The following is a 19,546-nucleotide window of genomic DNA, read 5'->3' as shown; positions in this document are numbered from 1 at the left end:
GCCTTTAAGTACTACACTAGATTTAGCTAATTTTTAATGAACCCCTCCTTCCCCTTGTTCTGTGTATTAGCAGCCTGCTTCTATGTGGGTAGACTTCTGTTTGCTTAGGAAGGATGAGCTAAGGGGCTGGCTCAGATAAAGCCATGGGTGCCATGGCACCCACATGGGTGCCAGTTCAAGTCCTAGACGCTCCACTTCTAATTCAGCTCTCTGCTAATGTGCCTGGGAAAGCAGCGGAAGATGGCCCAGGTGCTCGGGCCCTTGTACCCATGTGGGAGACTTGGAATAAGCTTTTGGCTCCTGGCTTCAGTCTAGTCCGACCCTGGCCATGTGGCCATTTGAGCAGTGAGCCAGTAGATGTTAAGATATCTCTCTCTCTCTCTCTCTCTCCTGATCAACTCTGCCTTTCAAATAAATAAATAAATCTTTATTAAAAAAAAAAAAGGATGAGCTTTTATCTCTGGAATTTTCTTACTACTCTCCTAACTAAACTACATTTTATTTTGGTTATTGTAAACACTCCTGTTGCATGTAAAATCTCTCACTTGGTCTTTACTAAGTTAAATGTTAAGTACCTTCATTAATTTTTCCACTTTTTATATTATTAGACTGTCTTCTCTATTATTGAGCCATTTTCCTTCAGTATCTATTTGACAAGTAATTAATGAACACATACTATGAGCTAGGACCCAAGGAAACGTATATTGGTGGGTAAAGATGATCCATCCTATCGAGAGGGAAAGTCAGACAGAATTCAAACTCCAACTGCAGTGTGGTGATCAGTACCCAGAGAAGCAGGATGCAGCAGGAGTGCAGGGGGTGCACCTACCTCAACCTGGAAGGTCAGGGGAAACAAGACCCAGAGGTAAGCAGAAAGGAGTGGGAGGACGGGTGCTGCTGGAGGAACAGCATGTGTAAAAATGCAGAGGCCAAAGGAAGCTTAGGGTGTCTGAAGCACTTGCAGAAATGCACAGGACGAGTGTCTGGCACAGTGGCTAGGCCAACGGTTGGGGTGGTATGCCTGCATGCCATACTGTTGAGTCCCCGTTCAGCTTCCAATCCAGCTTCCGGTTAATGTGCACCCTGGGAGGCAGCAGGTGATGGCTCAAGTACAGATGGGAGACCTGAACTGAGTTCCAGGCTCCTGGCTACAGCCTGGCCCAGCCCTAGCTGTTGCAGGCATTTGGGAAGTGAACATAGTAGATAGAAGACTGATCTCTCTGACACTCTGCCTTTCAAATAAATACATCTTTACAAAATAAATTCAAAGAAGAAATCCACAACATCAAGGCTCCAGCAGCTAGAGAGTTTTTAGGAGACGGACCAATGTTGTGAGTCATAAGAAGAAGCTCAGAGCAACGGCAGATGAACAGCAACTAGGAAAGTGACGTGATCAAATACGCTTCTGACAATGACTGCTCTGCAGTTAGCTGGAGTGGAGACTGAAGGAAGAAACAGCACCCAGGAGGCCATGGCAGGATTCTGGGGCAGATGACAGTGGTGGTGTGGACTGCAACTGGACAGAAGTAGAAAGATTAGGGGCTGGCGCTGTGTCTTAGTGGATAAAGCCACCACCTACAGTGCCGGCATCCCATAGGGACGCCGGTTAGAGTCTTGGATGCTCCATTTATGATCCAACTCTGCTATGGCCAGGGAAAACAGTGGAAGATGGCCCAAGTCCTTGGGCCCTTGCACCGGCATGGGAGACCCAGAAGAAGCTCCTGTCCAGACTCCTGACTTCGTATCAGCACAGCTCTGGCTGTTGCAGCCATTTGGGGAGTGAACCAGCAGATGGAAGCTCTCTTTTTCTCTTTGCCTCTCTGTAACTCTGCCCTTCAGATAAATAAATCTTAAGAAAGAAATCTTAAGAGAGAAAACTGAAAGAAAGGAAGATTGATTTACTGATTCAAAGGACATTCAGAAAAAGAGTACTGATGAGATTGGCTCACTGTCTGGATGCTGAAGGTACAGGGAGACACTGAAGAGGAGGACAGCTCAGGCTTTGGCTCCAGCAACAAAGTGAGTCAGAGTCATTTCCCAAGACCGGAAAGCCAGCGGGAAGAGAGGTCTTGGAGGACAGACTCCAGTTCAGTTTTAATTTCAAGCACTTACAGAATATTCAAGTTGGCATTCTATACAGCAATTAGATAAATGGGATATATAAATTGGGAAGTATCCGATTCTGTGGCCATCAAAATCATGCAGTCTGCCTGGAAAAATTATCTAGAGCAAGAAGAGAGCACAGGACAGAATCCTGCTATCAGTGCTGAGTTTAATGATGGACAGAGGCACAGAGGCACAGGTGCTGTGGCTTAGTGGGTAAAGCTGCTGCCTGCAGTGCCGGCATCCCACATGAGCGCTGGTTCAAGTCCCGGCTGCTCCACTTCCAATCCAGCTCTCTGCTATGGCCTGGGAAAGCAGTAGAAGATGACCCAAGTGCTTGGGACCCTGTACCCACGTGGGAGACTTGGAAGAAGCTCCTGGCTCCTGGCTTCAGATTGGCACAGCTCTTGTCATTGTGGCTATTTGGGGAGTGAGCCAGCGGATGGAAGACCTCTCTCTCTCTCTGCCTCTTCTTCTCTCTCTGTGTAACTCTTGACTTTCAAATAAATAAATAAATCTTAAAAAAAAAAAAAAAAGATGAACAGAAGCAAAGGCCCTCACCCTGGACTGGCGGAATGAGGGACCAGAAGGATCAGTGCCAGTCCTGACGTCTTGGTACCAGGTCTGCTTTTGTTCCCACAAGCCATCCTGTCCTGACATCTTGTTGGCAGGCTGGCCCAGAAAACCTCCTCCAGTTCCCCATCTAGGTGTGCCTGTTTACAATGAGCTCCTCTCATTTCTCTTGGTGCCCACAACTCCTCCAGCATCTCCTCCTCAGACCTCAAGTCATGGGTGCTACCTTCTGCCATCCCTTCTGGTTTCCCAGTTCAGCCTTTCTGTCACCAGTTTATCTTTACTCAAAGATAAACCATAGGTGTGACCTTGAACCCTTATCATGCTAAAACAAAATACGGATTTAAACTACCTATTTGCTATCAAATTCTTAAAACTTTTTAAATACTATAGCCTAAACCTGGCATATATGTTAACAGTAGCTGGAATCTTGAAATCCTAGGCATAACTAAGATACCACTAGAATCTAATTTCTGGTTTAAATCATAATCTACATCTCCTTTTTAAAAATTTATTTGAGAGAAAGAGACACTTGCTGCTGGTTCATTCAATGTCTACAAAAGTCAGAGCATGACCAGGACAAAGCTCAAACCAGGTCTCCCACATGGGTGGTATGGACCCAACTACTTGAACCATCACCTGTTGCTTCCCAGCATCCGTATTGGCAGAAAGCTGGAGTCAGGAGCCAGAACCAGCAACTGAACTGATCTAGCGGTGCACATCATAACCAGTGTCTGAAGTGCCAAGTCAATTGCCCACCCCTACATTTGGATTTTAAAAAGATGTAGATATTCCCATGGAGGTTACTACCTATAATTAACACATACTATGGGTTGTTTGTGTCCCTTCCAAAAGCCAAAGTGAAACTTAACATGCAATGCAATACTATTAGAAGGCAGAGCTCAGGTAGGTGATCAGGTCACTCGGGAATGGGATTGGCTGGTTTCTCTTTGTTTTAAACAGGAGAGGCAGGCCGGTACTGTGGCTTACTAGGCTAATCCTCCGCCTGCGGCACCGGCACCCTGGGTTCTAGTCCCGGTTGGGGCGCTGGTTCTGTCCTGGTTGCTCCTCTTCCAGTCCAGCTCTCCGCTTGGGCTCTGCACCAGCATGGGAGACCAGGAGGAAGCACCTGGCTCCTGGCTTCAGGTCAGCGCAGAGCGCCGGCCGTAGCGGCCATTTGAGAGGTGAACCAAGAAGGAAGACCTTTCTCTCTCTCTAACTCTGCCTGTCAAAACAACAATAACAACAACAAAACAAAACAAAAAAACAGGAGAGGCTGCACACAGTATCTGTTGCTTTTGCCCTTCTGCCTGCAGCAGGGAAGTTTAGGAACAAGGTGTCAACTTGGAAGCAGACAGCAGCCCTCACCAGACACTGAAGCTGCTGGAGCCTTGAGCCCCCCGCTTACCAGCCTCCAGAACTGTGAGAAATGATTTCAGCTATTTATAAATTACCCAGTCTAATGTTATTTTTATGGCAGCCCAAAGAGACTAAGACAATGTGGAATTACTTACGTTGTTCTTCTAAAGTCTTTTTGAAGTGTAGGGTATTCTGGCATCTTCCTAATATCTTCCCAGTCTTTATCTTACAAAAAAAAATTGAATATTGTTAGAGGAAACTAATTATTTTAGTTTTAAAATATACTTAGGATGTTTTTGAAATATGACTCAAAACGTGATTTTGAAAAGGAAAATAAATTACCTGCAGGAAATCCCATGACACTAAATATCCGATCTAGTTGATCGTGATGAAAGGGATTGCTTGTTTTAATATCTTCCTGGCGACAGTGAAAAATAGGTTCTGAAGTCAACAATTCAGCAAATATGCAACCTATCGCCCATATGTCTATAAAGGAAGAAAAACAGATTTTTGTCTACATTTCTGTATTTCCTTGATTATAATTCCAAGGTGTAATCTCAACCTACATATGAAGATAATTTTCAGTAAAGCAATATACAAAGTACAATACATACATTAAGAGAACAGAAATAGCGTATGTGATTTGAAATAGCTGTATCATCATGCAACAGGCTGAAAGGCAAATAAAAAACATTTACTTTAAATTCCATCACTGAAGTGTTCAATGTTTTGGTCTAATACACAGTGTAACACTCAGCTCAAGTAGACTCAAATAACATCTTCAGATACAGTCATATAATTTCCTTTAGAGCAATCATAGAGCAGAATTTCTAAGTTTCGACCCAGTTAGTGCAGACCACAAAAAAGGATTTGGCAAAAGTCATCTTTTGCCTTAAAGACTACCACATTCAACAGTTCCTTCAACAAACTGCAAGGTCTAGAAGCCGATGAACAACACAGTACACACAAGCATGGCGAGAAAGCAGTACACACAATGCTCACCCAAACCATGTCCACTAGCTGCTGCCTGCCCCTCACTCCCAAACCCTGCATGAAGTCAGGCACCTTTAAATACTTCATGAATTCTTGAAAATCATCAGTTATAGATTATTCCATTGGATTTTACAAACCAAAAGACAGCAACATAGATGCTAAGAACACAATAATATATTTACAATGCTTTGCTGAGTGTATGAATGTATTAACTTATTTAAGATTTATTTTTTATTTATTTGAAAGGCAGAGTCAGAGTCAGAAAGAGATAGAGTAAGATCTTCCATCTGATGGTTCATTCCCAAAATGGCTGCAATGGCCGGGACTAGGCCAGACTGGAGCCAGGAGCTTCATCTGAGTCTCCCATGTGGGTGCAGGGGCCCAAGCAATTAGGCCATTCTCCACTGCTTTTCCCAGGCACATTAGCAGGGAGCTGGATAGGAAGTGGAACAGCCAGGTCTTGAACCAGTGTCCTTATGTGATGTCAGTGGCAGAGGTGGAGGCTTAACCTTGCTATGCCACGACAGTGGACTCACGAATGAATTAACTTTTGTGAGACAGATGAATATATTATGCTTGCCCACCCAAATGTTATTTAGTAAGTAATTTTTTAAAAATATTTCTTTATTGCTCTGAAAGACAGAACTACAGGGTGGGGGGAGGTAGAGAGAAAGATCTTCTATCCCTTGGTTCATTCCCCAAATGGCCACAACAGCCAGGGGTGGCCAAGCTGAAGCCAGGAACCTGGAGCTTCAACTGGGTCTCCCACATAGGTGCAGGGGCCCAAGCACTTGGGCCACCTTCTGCTTCTTTCCCAGGCCATTAGCAGTGAGCTGGATTGGAAGTGGAGCAACCAGGATGCTGGTATTGCAGGCGGCAGCTTTACCATTACGCTACGACATCAAGCCCAGGTATTTTATTTCTTTTTTCTTTTTTTAAGATTTTATTTATTTATTTTAGAGGTATGGCCATCTTCCACTGCTTTCTCAGGCCATAAGCAGGGAGCTGGATTGGAAGAGGAGCAGCCAGGATTAGAACCAGTGCCCATATGGGATGCTGGTGCCGCAGGTGGAAGCTGAGCCTACTGTGCCAGCCTCCAAGTATTTTCTTAAAAAGAAAAAACAATAATGCAAGGACTATGGTGTAATCTTAAATATATATATATATACACACACACATACATACATATATATATATATATAAAATCTAGTGTTTAATAGCCCATCAAATGAAGTAGATAAACTAAATAGGAAAAAAGTTTATCATATCCATTAGCTACAGTAAGCATCAGTATGCCATTTCATAAAACACACTGCTAAAGAGAAAAAAAATCAGACAGTAATGTCTCACTTTTGTGATCCCATCCAGGAATGGTTTCCTTTCATATAAACTGGCTTCAAGATAATGGGAACATAGGCTTTAAAAAGCCATATTATATTACACTGTGACCTGCCATCACCAGATGCCATGAAATGTAACTTAATCTTCCTTAATGACACAGCAAAGTCATCATCATCATGACCATTCATCACAACAGAGTAGTCATAATATTCCGTGCCTACTTTTTGACTCTCTCTTTTTTTTTTTTGGACAGGCAGAGTGGATAGTGAGAGAGAGAGAGACAGAGAGAAGGTCTTCCTTTTGCTGTTGGTTCACCCTCCAATGGCCTGGAAGAGGGGCAACCAGGACAGAATCCGGTGCCCTGACCGGGACTAGAACCCGGTGTGCCGGCGCCACAAGGCGGAGGATTAGCCTATTGAGCTGTGGCGCCGCCCTCTTTTCTTTCTTACACATCAAGTTGACTTTTGCTCTTGCCCCTCACTCACCTAGCTACCTCTCTCATGGTCCCATCTCTCTCACCCTGGATGCCTCCACAGTACAATCAACTGAGGCTTCTAATTTCTGCTGCTGCTCATGCAAGTTCCTCAAATGTTCTATGTTCAAAGAACAAGAGCCAGGATCTAGATCTGTCTGTGAATTGCTAAAATAAAGAACCTCAGAGTAGCAAGTAGCTTACATTCTAAGATGTCCTGCCTGATACTAGCCTGTAACTTTCAAGTTTAAACTATTTATTTTTATATGAAAGGCATGGCAGCACACACACACACAGAGAGAAAGAGACAGACAGATCTTCCTTCTGCTAGTTTACTCCCTCAATGCCTGCAACATCAAGGGCTCAGTCAGGTCAAAGCCAGGAGCCCAGAACTTTATCTGGGTCTCCCACATGGGTGGCAGGACTCAGGTACTTGAGCCATCACCTGCTGCCTCACAAGATGCACACTGGCAGGAAGCTGGACTAGAAGTGGAGGAAGGACTCAAACCTAGGCACTCCAATATGGGATGTGGGCATATACCCAAATACCCACCCCTAGCCACTTGTGTGTACCTTCCAGGTCTCTTTCCTCTACCACAACTTGTTCTCCTGACACAGACATCCCAACCCTACTGGTGCCACCACTCCCACTCCCCCCTACTCCCCAAATGTTATAAACCTCCAGTGATATCAGATCATCAAACTCTCCATTCTTCTATGCTCTGAATACAAACACTCATCTCCTGGAGCAGGCGCTGTGGCATACACAGCAAGTTAAGCTGCCGCCTGCATCACTAACATCCCATATGGGTGCCGGCTTGAGTCCTGGCTGCTCCACTTTCAATCCAGCTCCCTGTTAATGCTCCTGGGAAAGTAGCAGAAGATGGTCCAAGTGTTTGGGGCCCTGCACCTACATGGGAGACCTGGAAGAAGCTTCTGGCTTTGATCTGGCCCAGCCTTGGTTGTAGCCATCTGGGGAGTGAACTAGCAGATGGAAGATCTCTCCCCCTCTCTGTGATTCTGCCTTTAAAATAAATAAATGCATCTTAAAAAAGAAAGAAAAAAAGGAAATACTCATTCTAACACAGGCCAGGTATGCACGAAGGTGAGGATGAGTTGATATTATTCTTTTTCCTCTCTCTTATCCTTTCTTCTAACTTCCATTCAGAACAGATAATTGGGACTTGTCTAAAATTTAAAATCCATGAGTATGTTTTTATCTTTACATGGTAACACTCATTTACTGAGCAAGTAAGTTGCAAGTTGGTTAAAATTCAATTGCAGCTCTCCTTCCCCTGAGGAAATAAAAAATATAGTTGGTTTTTAATTCATACCCAATAAGCATTACTTCCCAAACAGCTCATCTATTTTCATTCGAACAGCAGAAAAGTTCATCAGAAAATATTCACAGAACTCTTCTCAGATGTGAGGGTCACATACAACAGAATCCTTACAGGTGTACGTTATCATGGACCTGCTGCAAAGATCCCTGAGGACATGACAGGCTTTTGTGGGGAGTCATTTCATTCAGCAGAAGGCCTTTTCTTTGTGGAAATAGCCCTTGTGGATCACAGACTGTACTAGTGGTTGGTGACAGTCCCAGGCATATGAATATTTTTAACTTATTTTTTAATTCCATTTTTCACAAATCTTTATTTATTTGAGAAACAGAGAAAAAACATACTTCCCCATCTTCTGGTTCACTCCCCAAATGCCCACAACAGCTAGGGCTTGTCTAGGCCAAAGCTGGGAGCCAGGGACACAATCCAGGTCTCTGACACGGGTGGCAGGAGCACAATCTTGAGCCATCACTGCTGCCTTGTGGGGTCTGCATTAGCAGGAATGCTGGAGTCCGAAGCCAGTGCCAGGAATTGAACCTAGGTCCCTTGATGTGAGAAGTGGCTGCCTTAACCACTACACTAAACATCCACTCCCAGGCATGTGAGTTTCTATTGATAATGCGGCTTCTCCTTCTGCCCATGTGCCCCGAGTTCTCCACCATCAAACCTGTTCTAAAGCCCCACCTGTGATCTGCCAGACATTCCTTCATCCCCTGGCTTACTGTCACTCTCTTCCTATCCTCTGGTGCCTTCTGAGATCATCTCAGGGACCAGACTGTTCTCAACTGTGGGTAGGGACACCCAAATAACAGAAAAAGCAAACTTAGTTATAAAAGTCTCAAAAATACATGCCTACTGTGAGTTCACTTGTTGGGATATCAACACAGTTAGGCTCTGATGTTGGCGCCTCATTCATGGGGCTGCTTTTCATTTGTCTGTGGTTCTCCTTTCTACACCCTTCATGGGGAGCTGTCCAGAGTCACTGCCAACAGCATGGCCTTGGCAGTCTCCAAGCTTTGCTACGGGCTCAGCTGCCTGGGTGAGGGTTTGATGTCAGTCTCACGTTTACCACCCAACACATACTGGTGTTCCACACAGTCCTGAGACTGCCAGAGCTTTCCCACTAATTTAACAAAACCATCCAGCAGTATTTATGAAATATTTACAATGCTGCAGCACTGTGCTAGAATCTCAGTCCCTGGAGAAAGCTACAAATGTTCTGTAGAAATCAGACCTCCTGATAAATGAGGACGTTACTATATTTTTGTTTGCTTTTTTTTTTTAAATCCAAGAACAGACTACTGTTCCATCTAATCTTTCCAAATGTGAGCACTTCCTTTGTAGTTCTATGAGTACCACCTGGTGTTTCCTAAACTATTTAACAGATTTAAGGGGGCGGGGTGGGGGGGGATCTGCTAACCACTGGTTCACTATCACTATCTAAGTGCCTGCAATAGCTATGGGTGGGTCAGGTGGAAGCCAGGAGCACATGGGTCATCATCTCCCAGGATGCATGAGTAGGAAGCTGGCTCAAAAGCACAGCAGCCAGGACTTCAACTAACACTCTGGGTATGAGTATGGGCATCCCAAACAGCATCTTAACCTGTTGAGCCACAATGCCAGCTCCATACTTGTTTGTTTTTAGTGATTTTACACTCTTGGTGGTTTTATTAAATAGAATTCAACAAAAGCAGTTAAACATAGAAAAAAGTATTATTAACTGAGTAAATAAAGTATTCAACAAAAGGAAAATTTAAAGAAATGTGCTTGGGAAATTCACGTACCTTATAGAACCAGCCTTATTCTAGCAACTACTATTTACTCTCCCTACACTTTCTTTTTATTCCTGTTAGAGAAATCCGAGACTTGAGGAGAGTGCTATCCTGCTGACTCCCTCAATTCACAGTTGTGACCAGGCAGTAAAATCTCAGATCTGTTCTATAGCAGACCCGAGGTCCCACAGAGAAGGGGTGTATCACATGCTTTCTGACTGAAGAGCATCGCTAACCACCCCAGACTCTGTTTCCTACCTTGATGGATAAACTGCCATTCCAGGAACTGAAACAGTGAGAGAAAGATTAGTCGTACTGTTTCTTGCTTGGGAAAGGGTGTGACTAACTTTTGCCCAAATAGAAGGAGTCTTCTCTAATACTGTACTACTCTTTTTCTGTTTTCCTTTACAGAAAGAAATTCTAAAACTCTTTCCAATTCTTCCGATTAATAGCTAGGCAAGCAAAAACATGAGATTTGCATGTTATTGTTTCCATAGCAATTCAACAGGATAAGCTAGATGTCTCTTATTCTCCCAAAGAAAATGTTTTTTTTTCTTTTAAAAGTTATATTTTCCTATAGGCTTTTTTTTTTTTTTTTTTTTTTTTTTTTGGACAGGCAGAGTGGACAGTGAGAGAGAGAGAGAGAGAAAGGTCTTCCTTTTGCCGTTGGTTCACCCTCCAATGGCCACCGCGGCTGGCGCACTGCAGCCAGCGCACCGTGCTGATCCAAAGCCAGGAGCCAGGTGCTTCTCCTGGTCTCCCATGCGGGTGCAGGGCCCAAGCACTTGGGCCATCCTCCACTGCACTCCCGGGCCACAGCAGAGAGCTGGCCTGGAAGAGGGGCAACAGGGAAAGAATCCGGCGCCCCAACCGGGACTAGAACCCGGCGTGCCGGCGCCACTAGGTGGAGGATTAGCCTATTGAGCCACGGCGCCGGCCTCCTATAGGCTTCTAACTTCAAATCTGCTAGAATGTAAAATACATGAACATAGAAGACAATAGTTCCTTTACAAAGACATATAAAGTGGTGTTTACCAAGTAGCTTCATTATTATAGCATTTGGTATTTATGAAACTTCAATGCCAAGAAAGTAAATCATTTTAGACTAACTTACCTATGGCTTTTGTATAATGCCTTGCACCAAGCAAAAGTTCTGGAGCACGATACCAAAATGTCACAACCACAGGATCCAAATCTGCTAGTGGCTTTAGTGGAGAATTGAATAATCTGGCAAAACCCATATCAGCTGAAAAATAAAGTACATGAATATGAAACTCAGTTTGACATGCAATTAGTACCATGCAAGGTTGACAACAGCCACTAACTTTTTAGTCTTTTTCTTACTTTTTAATCAAAGCTCCACATCAGCACTGGATACAAATTACTTCATTTAACTTTAGTATCATAGATACTACTGTGGTACCTGTTTTCTTAACTTTAAAAATTGTTTCTCATTTATATATTTTTATTCACTTGAGAGAGAGAGAGAGAATATCTTCCATCTGCTCCCAAATGCCTGTAACAGCCAGTTCTGGGCCAGGACAGAGCCAGGAGTCAAGATCTCCATCCAGGTCTCCTACATGGGTGACAAGGACCCAAATACTTGTAGCTGTCATCTGCTGCTGCCCAGGGTGTGCATTAGCAGGCAGCTAGAACCATAAGCACAGAGGGCTCTTGAACCTAGACACTCTCATATGGGATGAGAGCGCTGTCTGAACTGCTGAACCAAATGTATGCCCCCATTTTTCCTGTTGTACTGATGAAACTGAGCCTTAAATATATTCTGACTTGTCTAAGATCAAAGAGGTAGTAAGTATAGAGTTAGAATTAGAATTGGCTTCTGACTTCAGATTTCCTGGTTCTTAGACTCTACAATAGCATTCTTAAATGTTTGTAAAAATCTAACATAGTCCAAAAGTCTTTATCCATTAATTATGACTTCTGTATGCTTATACATTTAAAAACTGACATATTTTATAGCTCCTACAAACTATGAAGAGCTACTTTGTACACATCTCTTCCTAACTCTATGTTCAGTGGCAGTAGGTTAGTGATTTGACCTTGGCTTAGCACGGAATTAGAACCCCCAAGACAGATAGCTACTGAACAATAATCAGCACAGCACACGCATGTTTCTGAGAACACAAAGGACATATAGAAACCATTTGTTATAATAATTTAATACTTAAGGCCTAAACCAAAACTAACCAATTTAAATATTAAGGGTGTATAAAATTTGTAAAAAAGAATATTTATCACTATAGTAAAGTCATAGAAACTATTTTCTTATATTTTATAAATAATTACCTTTTATCTATACAGCTTGTTACAGTTTACACATGACATTCACATATTTCATATATCACCTCACTTAATCCTCATCAGAACACTAGTTTAGTTAGGATTTTGGAGGCAAGCACTGTGGCACAGCAGGTTACACTGCTACTTGGGTCTCCTGCATCCATGCAGGAGTGCTGGTTCGACTACTAGCTACTCTGCGGCCTATCCAGTTCCCTGCTAATGAGCCTGGAAAGAAGCAGAAGATGGCTCAAGCAGTTGAGTTCCTGCCATCCATATAGGAGACCCAGATGGAATTCCTGGCTCCTGGCTTTAGCCTGGCTCAATCCCAGCTGTTGTGGCCATTTGGATAGTGAACCAGAGGATGGAAGCTGTGTGTGTGTGTGTGTGTGTGTGTGTGTGCGTGTCTATCACTCTGCCTTTGAAATAAATACATCTCTTTATTAAATAAGCATTTTGCTCCTTATTCTGAGATGAAGAATCTAACAGAAGTTAAATGATGTTCCATGGTCACAGGTATAGTAAGTGAAGATGCCAGTATTCAAACCAAAACCATGTTAGAATTTAGGAGTTACATTTTTAATCATTGATCTGACAGCCAATGAATTAAACATATGATACATATAAGTCACAAAGGCAGAGGCGTAAGAATTATAAAGCTTGGGGCTGGCGCTGTGCTGTAGCGGGTAAAGCTGTCACCTGCAGTGCCGGCATCCCACATGGGTGCCAGCTCAAGTCCTGGCTGCTCCACTTCTGATCCAGCTCTCTGCTATGGCCTGGGAAAGCAGTAGAAGATGGCCCAAGCTCCAGCTGTTGCAGCCAATTGGAGAGTGAACCAGCGGATGGAAGACCTCTCTTTCTCTCTGTGTGTGTAACTCTGACTTTCAAATAAATAAATAAATCTTTAAAAAAGAGAGAGAATTATAAAGCTCTACAATTTGAAATACACAGTATGGGGGCCAGCGCTGAGGGGTAGCAGGTAAAGCTGCCACCTATGATGCCAGCATCCCATATGAGCACCAGTTCAAGTCTTGGCTGCTCCACTTCTGATCTAGCTCCCTGCTAATGTGCCTAGGACAGCAGCAGAAGTTGGCCCAAGTGCTTGGGTTCCTGCACTCACGTAGGAAACCCAGAAGAAGCTCCTGGCTCCTGATTCCAACCTAGCTCAGCTTTGGCCATTGTGGGGAATGAACCAGTGGATGGAAGATCTCTAACTCTTTCAACTAAATAACATAAATCTTTAAAAACTACACACTACATTTTGATTGTATAAAGGGGCTGCAAAGAACAAAAGATGCAAAAATGCTCAGAAGTTATAACTACAGAGTACCACTTAATCTAAAACTAATATGCTTTTTTTTTTTTATTTTTTTATTTTTTTATTTTATTTTTGACAGGCAGAGTGGACAGTGAGAGAGAGAGACAGAGAGAGAAAGGTCTTCCTTTTTGCCGTTGGTTCACCCTCCAATGGCCGCCGCTGCAGCTGGCGCACCGCGCTGATCCGATGGCAGGAGCCAGGATCCAGGTGCTTTTCCTGGTCTCCCATGGGGTGCAGGGCCCAAGCACCTGGGCCATCCTCCACTGCACTCCCGGGCCATAGCACAGAGCTGGCCTGGAAGAGGGGCAACCGGGACAGAATCCGGCGCCCCAACCGGGACTAGAACCCGGTGTGCCGGCGCCGCAAGGTGGAGGATTAGCCTATTGAGCCACGGCGCCGGCTTACTAATATGCTTTTTATATAGCATAGAGTAAAACTCTGATTTACAGTGATTTCATTTCTTTAGAGTTTAAGTAATGTACAATACTTTCTGAAAATGCTTTGGAGTATCTCAGTCTGAAAAAACAAAGCTATCCAAGAAAGCCTGCGCTGATGCCTATTTCTTTTAAACTAAATTTTCCCTTGGCAACCAAAAATATTCAAAATCACTGTCAACAGCACACTTACTGTCTTACAACACTGCACAATATTCAAAGCACTGCTTTGTTTATTAGATGTTGACTGCAAGTATGCCATCAAACAGATACAAATGACCTTGTATGATTAATCCAATTAAACAATCAGATGTTGACTGTGGAAGGCAAAGTGTGATGGGATGCTGTTGTGTTCATTGAAAACCATTTCACAGGAAAGGCTAATGCCAGTATTCCTCTCCTATTCCTTACTTCCTTAGTTTTTTCTAAGCCTCATCTTTTTTTTTTTTTTAAAGGTTTACTTATTTATTTGAAAGGCAGAGTTACAGAGAGGCAGAGGTAGAGGCAGAGAGAGGGAGAGAAAGGGAGAGAGAAGGGGAGAGAAGGGGAGAGAGAGGGAGGGAGAGAGAGAGAGAGAGAGTGAATGTGAGTCTTCCATCCGTTAGTTCACTCTTCAAATGGCCACAACTGCCAGAGCTGAGCCAATCCAAGCCAGGAGCCAGGAATTTCTTCCGGGCCTCCCACGCAGGTGCAGGGGTCCAAGCACATGGGCCATCCTCTACAGCTTTCCCAGAGCACAGCAGAGAGCTGGACTGGAAGAAGAGCAGCCAGGACCAGAACCAGCGCCCATATAGGATGCTGGCGCCGCAGGCAGAGGCCCAGCCCACTACACCATGGCGCCGGTCCCCTAACACTCATTTTTTTACTGTCAGATGGAATTAAGGCAGAAGGAAACAATGAATAGTCTTAAAAACAATTCCTGTCTATTGGGGGATTTTTAAAGGAGTTTCCAATAATTATTAATTTAGACAAAAGGGAACTAGCCTAAACATTATTGAACACTTTGTGTTCCTAAAATTTAATATGGATGAAACTGCACCATTTGATGTACAGTAGTAAAATCCTGGCCTGGGTGCTAATTAGGCAGACTCAAGTGACAGAAAGGCGGCCACAGCAAGGAGCACACATGGCAAGATACAGAGGAGATGGACGTAACAAAGGGTAAGCTCTGTGAGAATACAGGAAGCTGCCCCTGGAGTCTACCAGGTGTTAAGGCCCTTGCAGGGAGAGTCTGTGTCTCCTTCTGGTATTATCTGGAACAATGTTTAATACACACTTGTAGAAATGGACCAATCTGAAAGTTGAACACGAGCTGGAGGCTGAAGGGTGAACCATACTGAAATAAAAGAGGAAGCCCTTAAGCATTTTAGAGAAGGCCTGGGAAGTCTACAGGTCGCAGGGCAGGGAAAGGTCCAGTTACAGCAAAGTATCCAGGGTGTTTCCCATTCAGCTACACTTTTCTTTCAAATCAAAACAGAATTGTATTAAAGTGTTAAGCACAGACATCGGCATTATTAATTTTAAAAAATAATGTACCACCAAAGTAAAATTTAAAAAGCAATTCAATCAACTTGATTGCTCGCTAGACCTTAATTATTAATCATTATTTACTTTCAGCCTTGGTTTTATCCCTAATCTTGGGTAGAATTACCATTCTAAAACTCCTAACAGCAAGGTAAGTAACTGGCCCAGGCAGTGTACAGAATCCTCTGTGGAGCACTAGTTAGTTAGGGGAGGACATCAGACGTGGGTGACTGGAACAAATGTGATGAATGGTGCAAACAGGAAGAGGACAATGAATTAGGCTGGGGGAAAGGGAGTACAGGTTGCAAGCAGGACATCCAAATGGAGAGAAATACTTCAACTTGGGTGAGAGAATGGCATTGGAGACTCAGATTTCAGAATCATTTTTAAAGAATCCAAAATTTTGAGGCTACAACTTAGTTCTCCAAAGAAGTCACTGTAGAGGGAGGTCATGTTCCAACCCAGTGCTCAACTTATCCTGAAATAGGTTAACAGGAGTAAGAGGCAACAGTGACTAAAATGCAGAACAGCAAAAGTGGTGGGTCGAAAACCAACATTATATGATGTCACACAGACCAAAGGAAAAGACTGCCTTGAGGCCAGACTGATCAGAACAAATGGTTTGTGCAGTTAAGGAGACCAGTGACTAAGACAGGCCCCTTGGTCACAGGTCACAGGTCACAGGTGTCCTTTTTGGGAGCAGTTTTCTTAGAGGGGTAGAATTTGAGGCAAGATTACAGAACAAATTAGGGTAAGTGGAACCAAAGGGTGAATATTATGGTTTCAAAGGTAAAGGAACAAGAGGGGGAAAAAATAGAACAAATGCTATAGCCAGATGGATGTAGGGGTTATTTTAAAATTGCAAAGAGGACTATGAATGTTTAAAGGTGTGAAACAGAAACCTGAAAAAAAGGAAGACAGCAATGCTGCAATCTGTGGAACTGAATTATGGTGGAAAGACATCCAGAAGCTGGGAAGGGCACTAGCAGTAGGACTTAGGAAGGAAGGAAGGATCCCTCTTCCCCTGAGGCTGTTTCAGAGGCATAGCTGTGCTGACAAAACAGGAGGCCAGCAGGGGCCACCCCAGAGGGCTCCAGGATAGGAGTCTCAGGACTCGGAATTCAAGTCCTAGCTTTGAAAGGCTGGGCAAGCTGCAGCCTCTCACCATCCAGCTTTCCTTATGTAGGACGTCTACCTTTTGAGGGTAGCTGTATGAAACGAATGAGGTAGGGAATGAAAATACCTATCACTACATCATTCACAGTCTCTCCCAGGGAGAGATCATCCTCCCCACCTTTTCACCTGTTTCTGGAAAAAAAATAGGTACTCAATCATGTCTAAAACGAAAGAGGGTTAAATAAAAACAGAAACAGTGAGGAGTAGTGGAGAGGGGCCACAGAGGGAAGAGAGGAAAGCAGTTACCAAGATTTAACTAATATCAGTACTCTGTGAGTGAATCCGAATCTCAGTCAACTCAAAGTGGAAGTTTTAAGAAAGGGAAGGTAGTTTAGAGCAGCTTCTTCAGGAACTGGGTTAGGGAACTAATCAGAGAAACAGAAAAGCAAGCAGGCAATGGCGACTCCACTCTTATGGGCTCCCAGTTTACTGTAAAACAAGTTACAAATCCCACCACCCTTTTGATGGCACTTCATTTTATCTTGAGCAAGCCAGACAGGGTAAATAAGATCACAAATCAGGACTTTTGAGATGGGTTTGTCCCCACCTTGTACTGACTGACAGTTTTACCCTCAAAATTGTGCTTAAAAACCCTACTACCACCAGCTCCTTTGGGAATGTCCTCTCCTGGAGGCCCCTCCAGGCCACTCTGGCTGGAGGTCTCTGACATATAAATCTTGCTTCTCTCTCTCTCTCTCAATAAAAAGAAAAGAAAAGAAAGAAAAAAAGCCAAGCAGCAGGACATCTCAGACGAAGGAGGGCAGCATGAACACACAGAAGGTCGACTTTGCACAAGTTTGTACCACCTCCAGCAAGGCACACTCCAAAGGCAGAGGAAGCACGCTGATGAAACAAGATGCATTAAAACCCTCCTGAAAAGCTCTGAGTACCCATTAAATATAATTTATAGTGAGAGAAACCAGAATAAAGCATTTGTTAGCTCATTTTTGTTCTAGGTATGTCATGGGTATAAATGAAGCTGATTTCTTTTGGCACCTTTGGGGTTCCAAAGGCAATCTGAACACACAGACAAGACTCCTGCCAGTGCCTCAATCTAGCAAGGCAGGTAAGAGAGGCCGTAAACATCCACACTGATTCAGGGCAGATCTGCCGGTGCCAAGCAAGGACACACAGTGTGGCAGAGTAGGGAGGCCTGCAGAGGATCTGTAAGCAGCAGGCAGGGGTGGGTGTGTGTTCGGGGAGAGAACACTCAGCCAGGCTGACATGAGAGTAAGATTGGGGGATTATGTGTAGGGTGACTGTGCAAGACAGTGCTACTGATGCATGCGGAAATGACTGCTCTTCTGGGCTTGCTGGTCTGTTCTCAGTGCTGCCACAAGTCGGCTAGGATCTTACTGTGGAAAACACCTTTGCATTTCATAGCCTATCTATGGTTTCAGCATCTTTTCTAAAACTACTATGAGGAAGCAATTTCACACACAAAAAAATTAAATATGAATGTTAAAAAGGGAAACCATTTTTGCCATCACTTCAGTTTCTTAATTATTTTTGGAATAATTACCTACCTATTTTGACTCTCCCCCTCTCAGGACCTTCTCCCATTACTAGGATATTTGCTGGTTTCTAGAAATAAAAATAGAGCATTCAAATTACTGTTTTTATTCTTTTGACATGCTCTAAAACAGAACTTTTTTATAATAGGAAATTATCATTTCTGTATTTTCATCAAAATTATAACCAAATAATAAGCACCCTCTACATAGTTAAAGCATTTGATATCCTTTAAGTTAACATTAACTTTATAAAAACATCCTTGCTATTTAAACACTCCTTATTTTCAAAATCATACGAATAACTGCAAATTAATCAAAGCTACCATTTCTATTTACCTCACAGAAAAAAAATAATTTAAAAACCTGCACAAATGATTAACTGTTTACTGCCCACAACAGTTAATGTGGTTGAAAATTTTTATATGAAATTACAAACCACAACAAAATTTATTTCACTTAAGTATATCAAGCAGAATAGTCCTTGCCAAATATTTCTAAACTACCAGAGAAAAACATGATTAACATTCAACAGACTCCATTAAAATTCATAGTCAGCTATAGTATGTGCAAAAGTGAGAAATTCCAAATATAATTTCAAGATGTAGGAAAATAAAAAATGAAGGCTAATGCAGAGATATATAAAGAAAAGAGCAGGCTGCAAATGGATCCACCATCTTTTAAGTCATCCTCATCTGTAGACATGGAAACAGAAATTGTGGAGACAGGCTTTGGGGGAGGGAAGCGGAGTAAGCCTCCTTTGTAAACTCTTTGGAGAGAAAATTTACATTTTTATCTTACTAGATTCAAGTACTCAATCAGGGACTTTATTTTTAGTGTTGTCTTTTAGGAACAGAAAACCATGCTAAGCATCAAGGGGGAAAACAAAGGCACAGGAAACCAGGCTCCTGACCTGCAGGTGCTCACCATTATCAGCAGAAGGAACGACCAGAGGCTCTGTATCAAGGTCTAGCTTAGAGACCCCTTCCAATGTCCTGTCTTTTTTTTCTTTTTTTTTTAAGTTTCAGTGAAAATAATACACAGTTCAAAGGAGGACATGATTCAGGAGAGATTTCATTGTTAAGGGAAGGGTTCACTGGGGCTTGGGGTCAGGGCAGTGTCCATTAGCCAGATCCTGAAAAACAGACAGGAAATAGCAGGGCGGAGTGGAGGAAGGACAAGGGCACTGCAGGAGATGAAAGGGCTAGAACAGGTAAGCTTGGACACAGTTAAAAGTCTGCCTTGACAGAAATCCGAGTGCTCCTGGTGGGGTTGGGAGAGCGAACACAGCCTCTGGCTAGTTGTCAGTGCCCGGTGAAGTAATGTGACCAT

The 19,546-nt window shown here is 43.2% G+C and overlaps 1 protein-coding gene across 5 annotated transcripts in view; it reads right to left on the bottom strand.

Annotated features, from left to right (window-relative positions):
• Nucleotides 1-19,546, bottom strand: part of CDK19 (cyclin dependent kinase 19) — a 192,383-nt gene that overhangs the window by 17,989 nt on the left and 154,848 nt on the right. For 4 of the 5 annotated variants that reach the window (XM_002714914.6, XM_051854414.3, XM_008263371.5 and 1 more), the window contains 4 exons: nucleotides 18,230-18,287; nucleotides 11,068-11,199; nucleotides 4,378-4,521; nucleotides 4,191-4,260 (listed from right to left, as the gene is read on the bottom strand). In XM_002714914.6, the coding sequence (XP_002714960.1) occupies nucleotides 4,191-4,260; nucleotides 4,378-4,521; nucleotides 11,068-11,199; nucleotides 18,230-18,287 (404 nt within the window). The remainder of the gene's footprint in view (nucleotides 1-4,190; nucleotides 4,261-4,377; nucleotides 4,522-11,067; nucleotides 11,200-18,229; nucleotides 18,288-19,546) is intronic. The other variant, XM_089333816.1, reaches the window with a different exon arrangement.

The sequence above is a fragment of the Oryctolagus cuniculus genome, chromosome 5 (assembly GCF_051225735.1).
Source record: "Oryctolagus cuniculus isolate XC-2025 breed Fujian yellow rabbit chromosome 5, ASM5122573v1, whole genome shotgun sequence".
In the NCBI taxonomy this organism is placed as follows: domain Eukaryota; kingdom Metazoa; phylum Chordata; class Mammalia; order Lagomorpha; family Leporidae; genus Oryctolagus; species Oryctolagus cuniculus.
The sequence above is the reverse complement of the archived record's forward strand: the minus strand, read 5'-3'. Positions and strand labels throughout refer to the sequence as shown.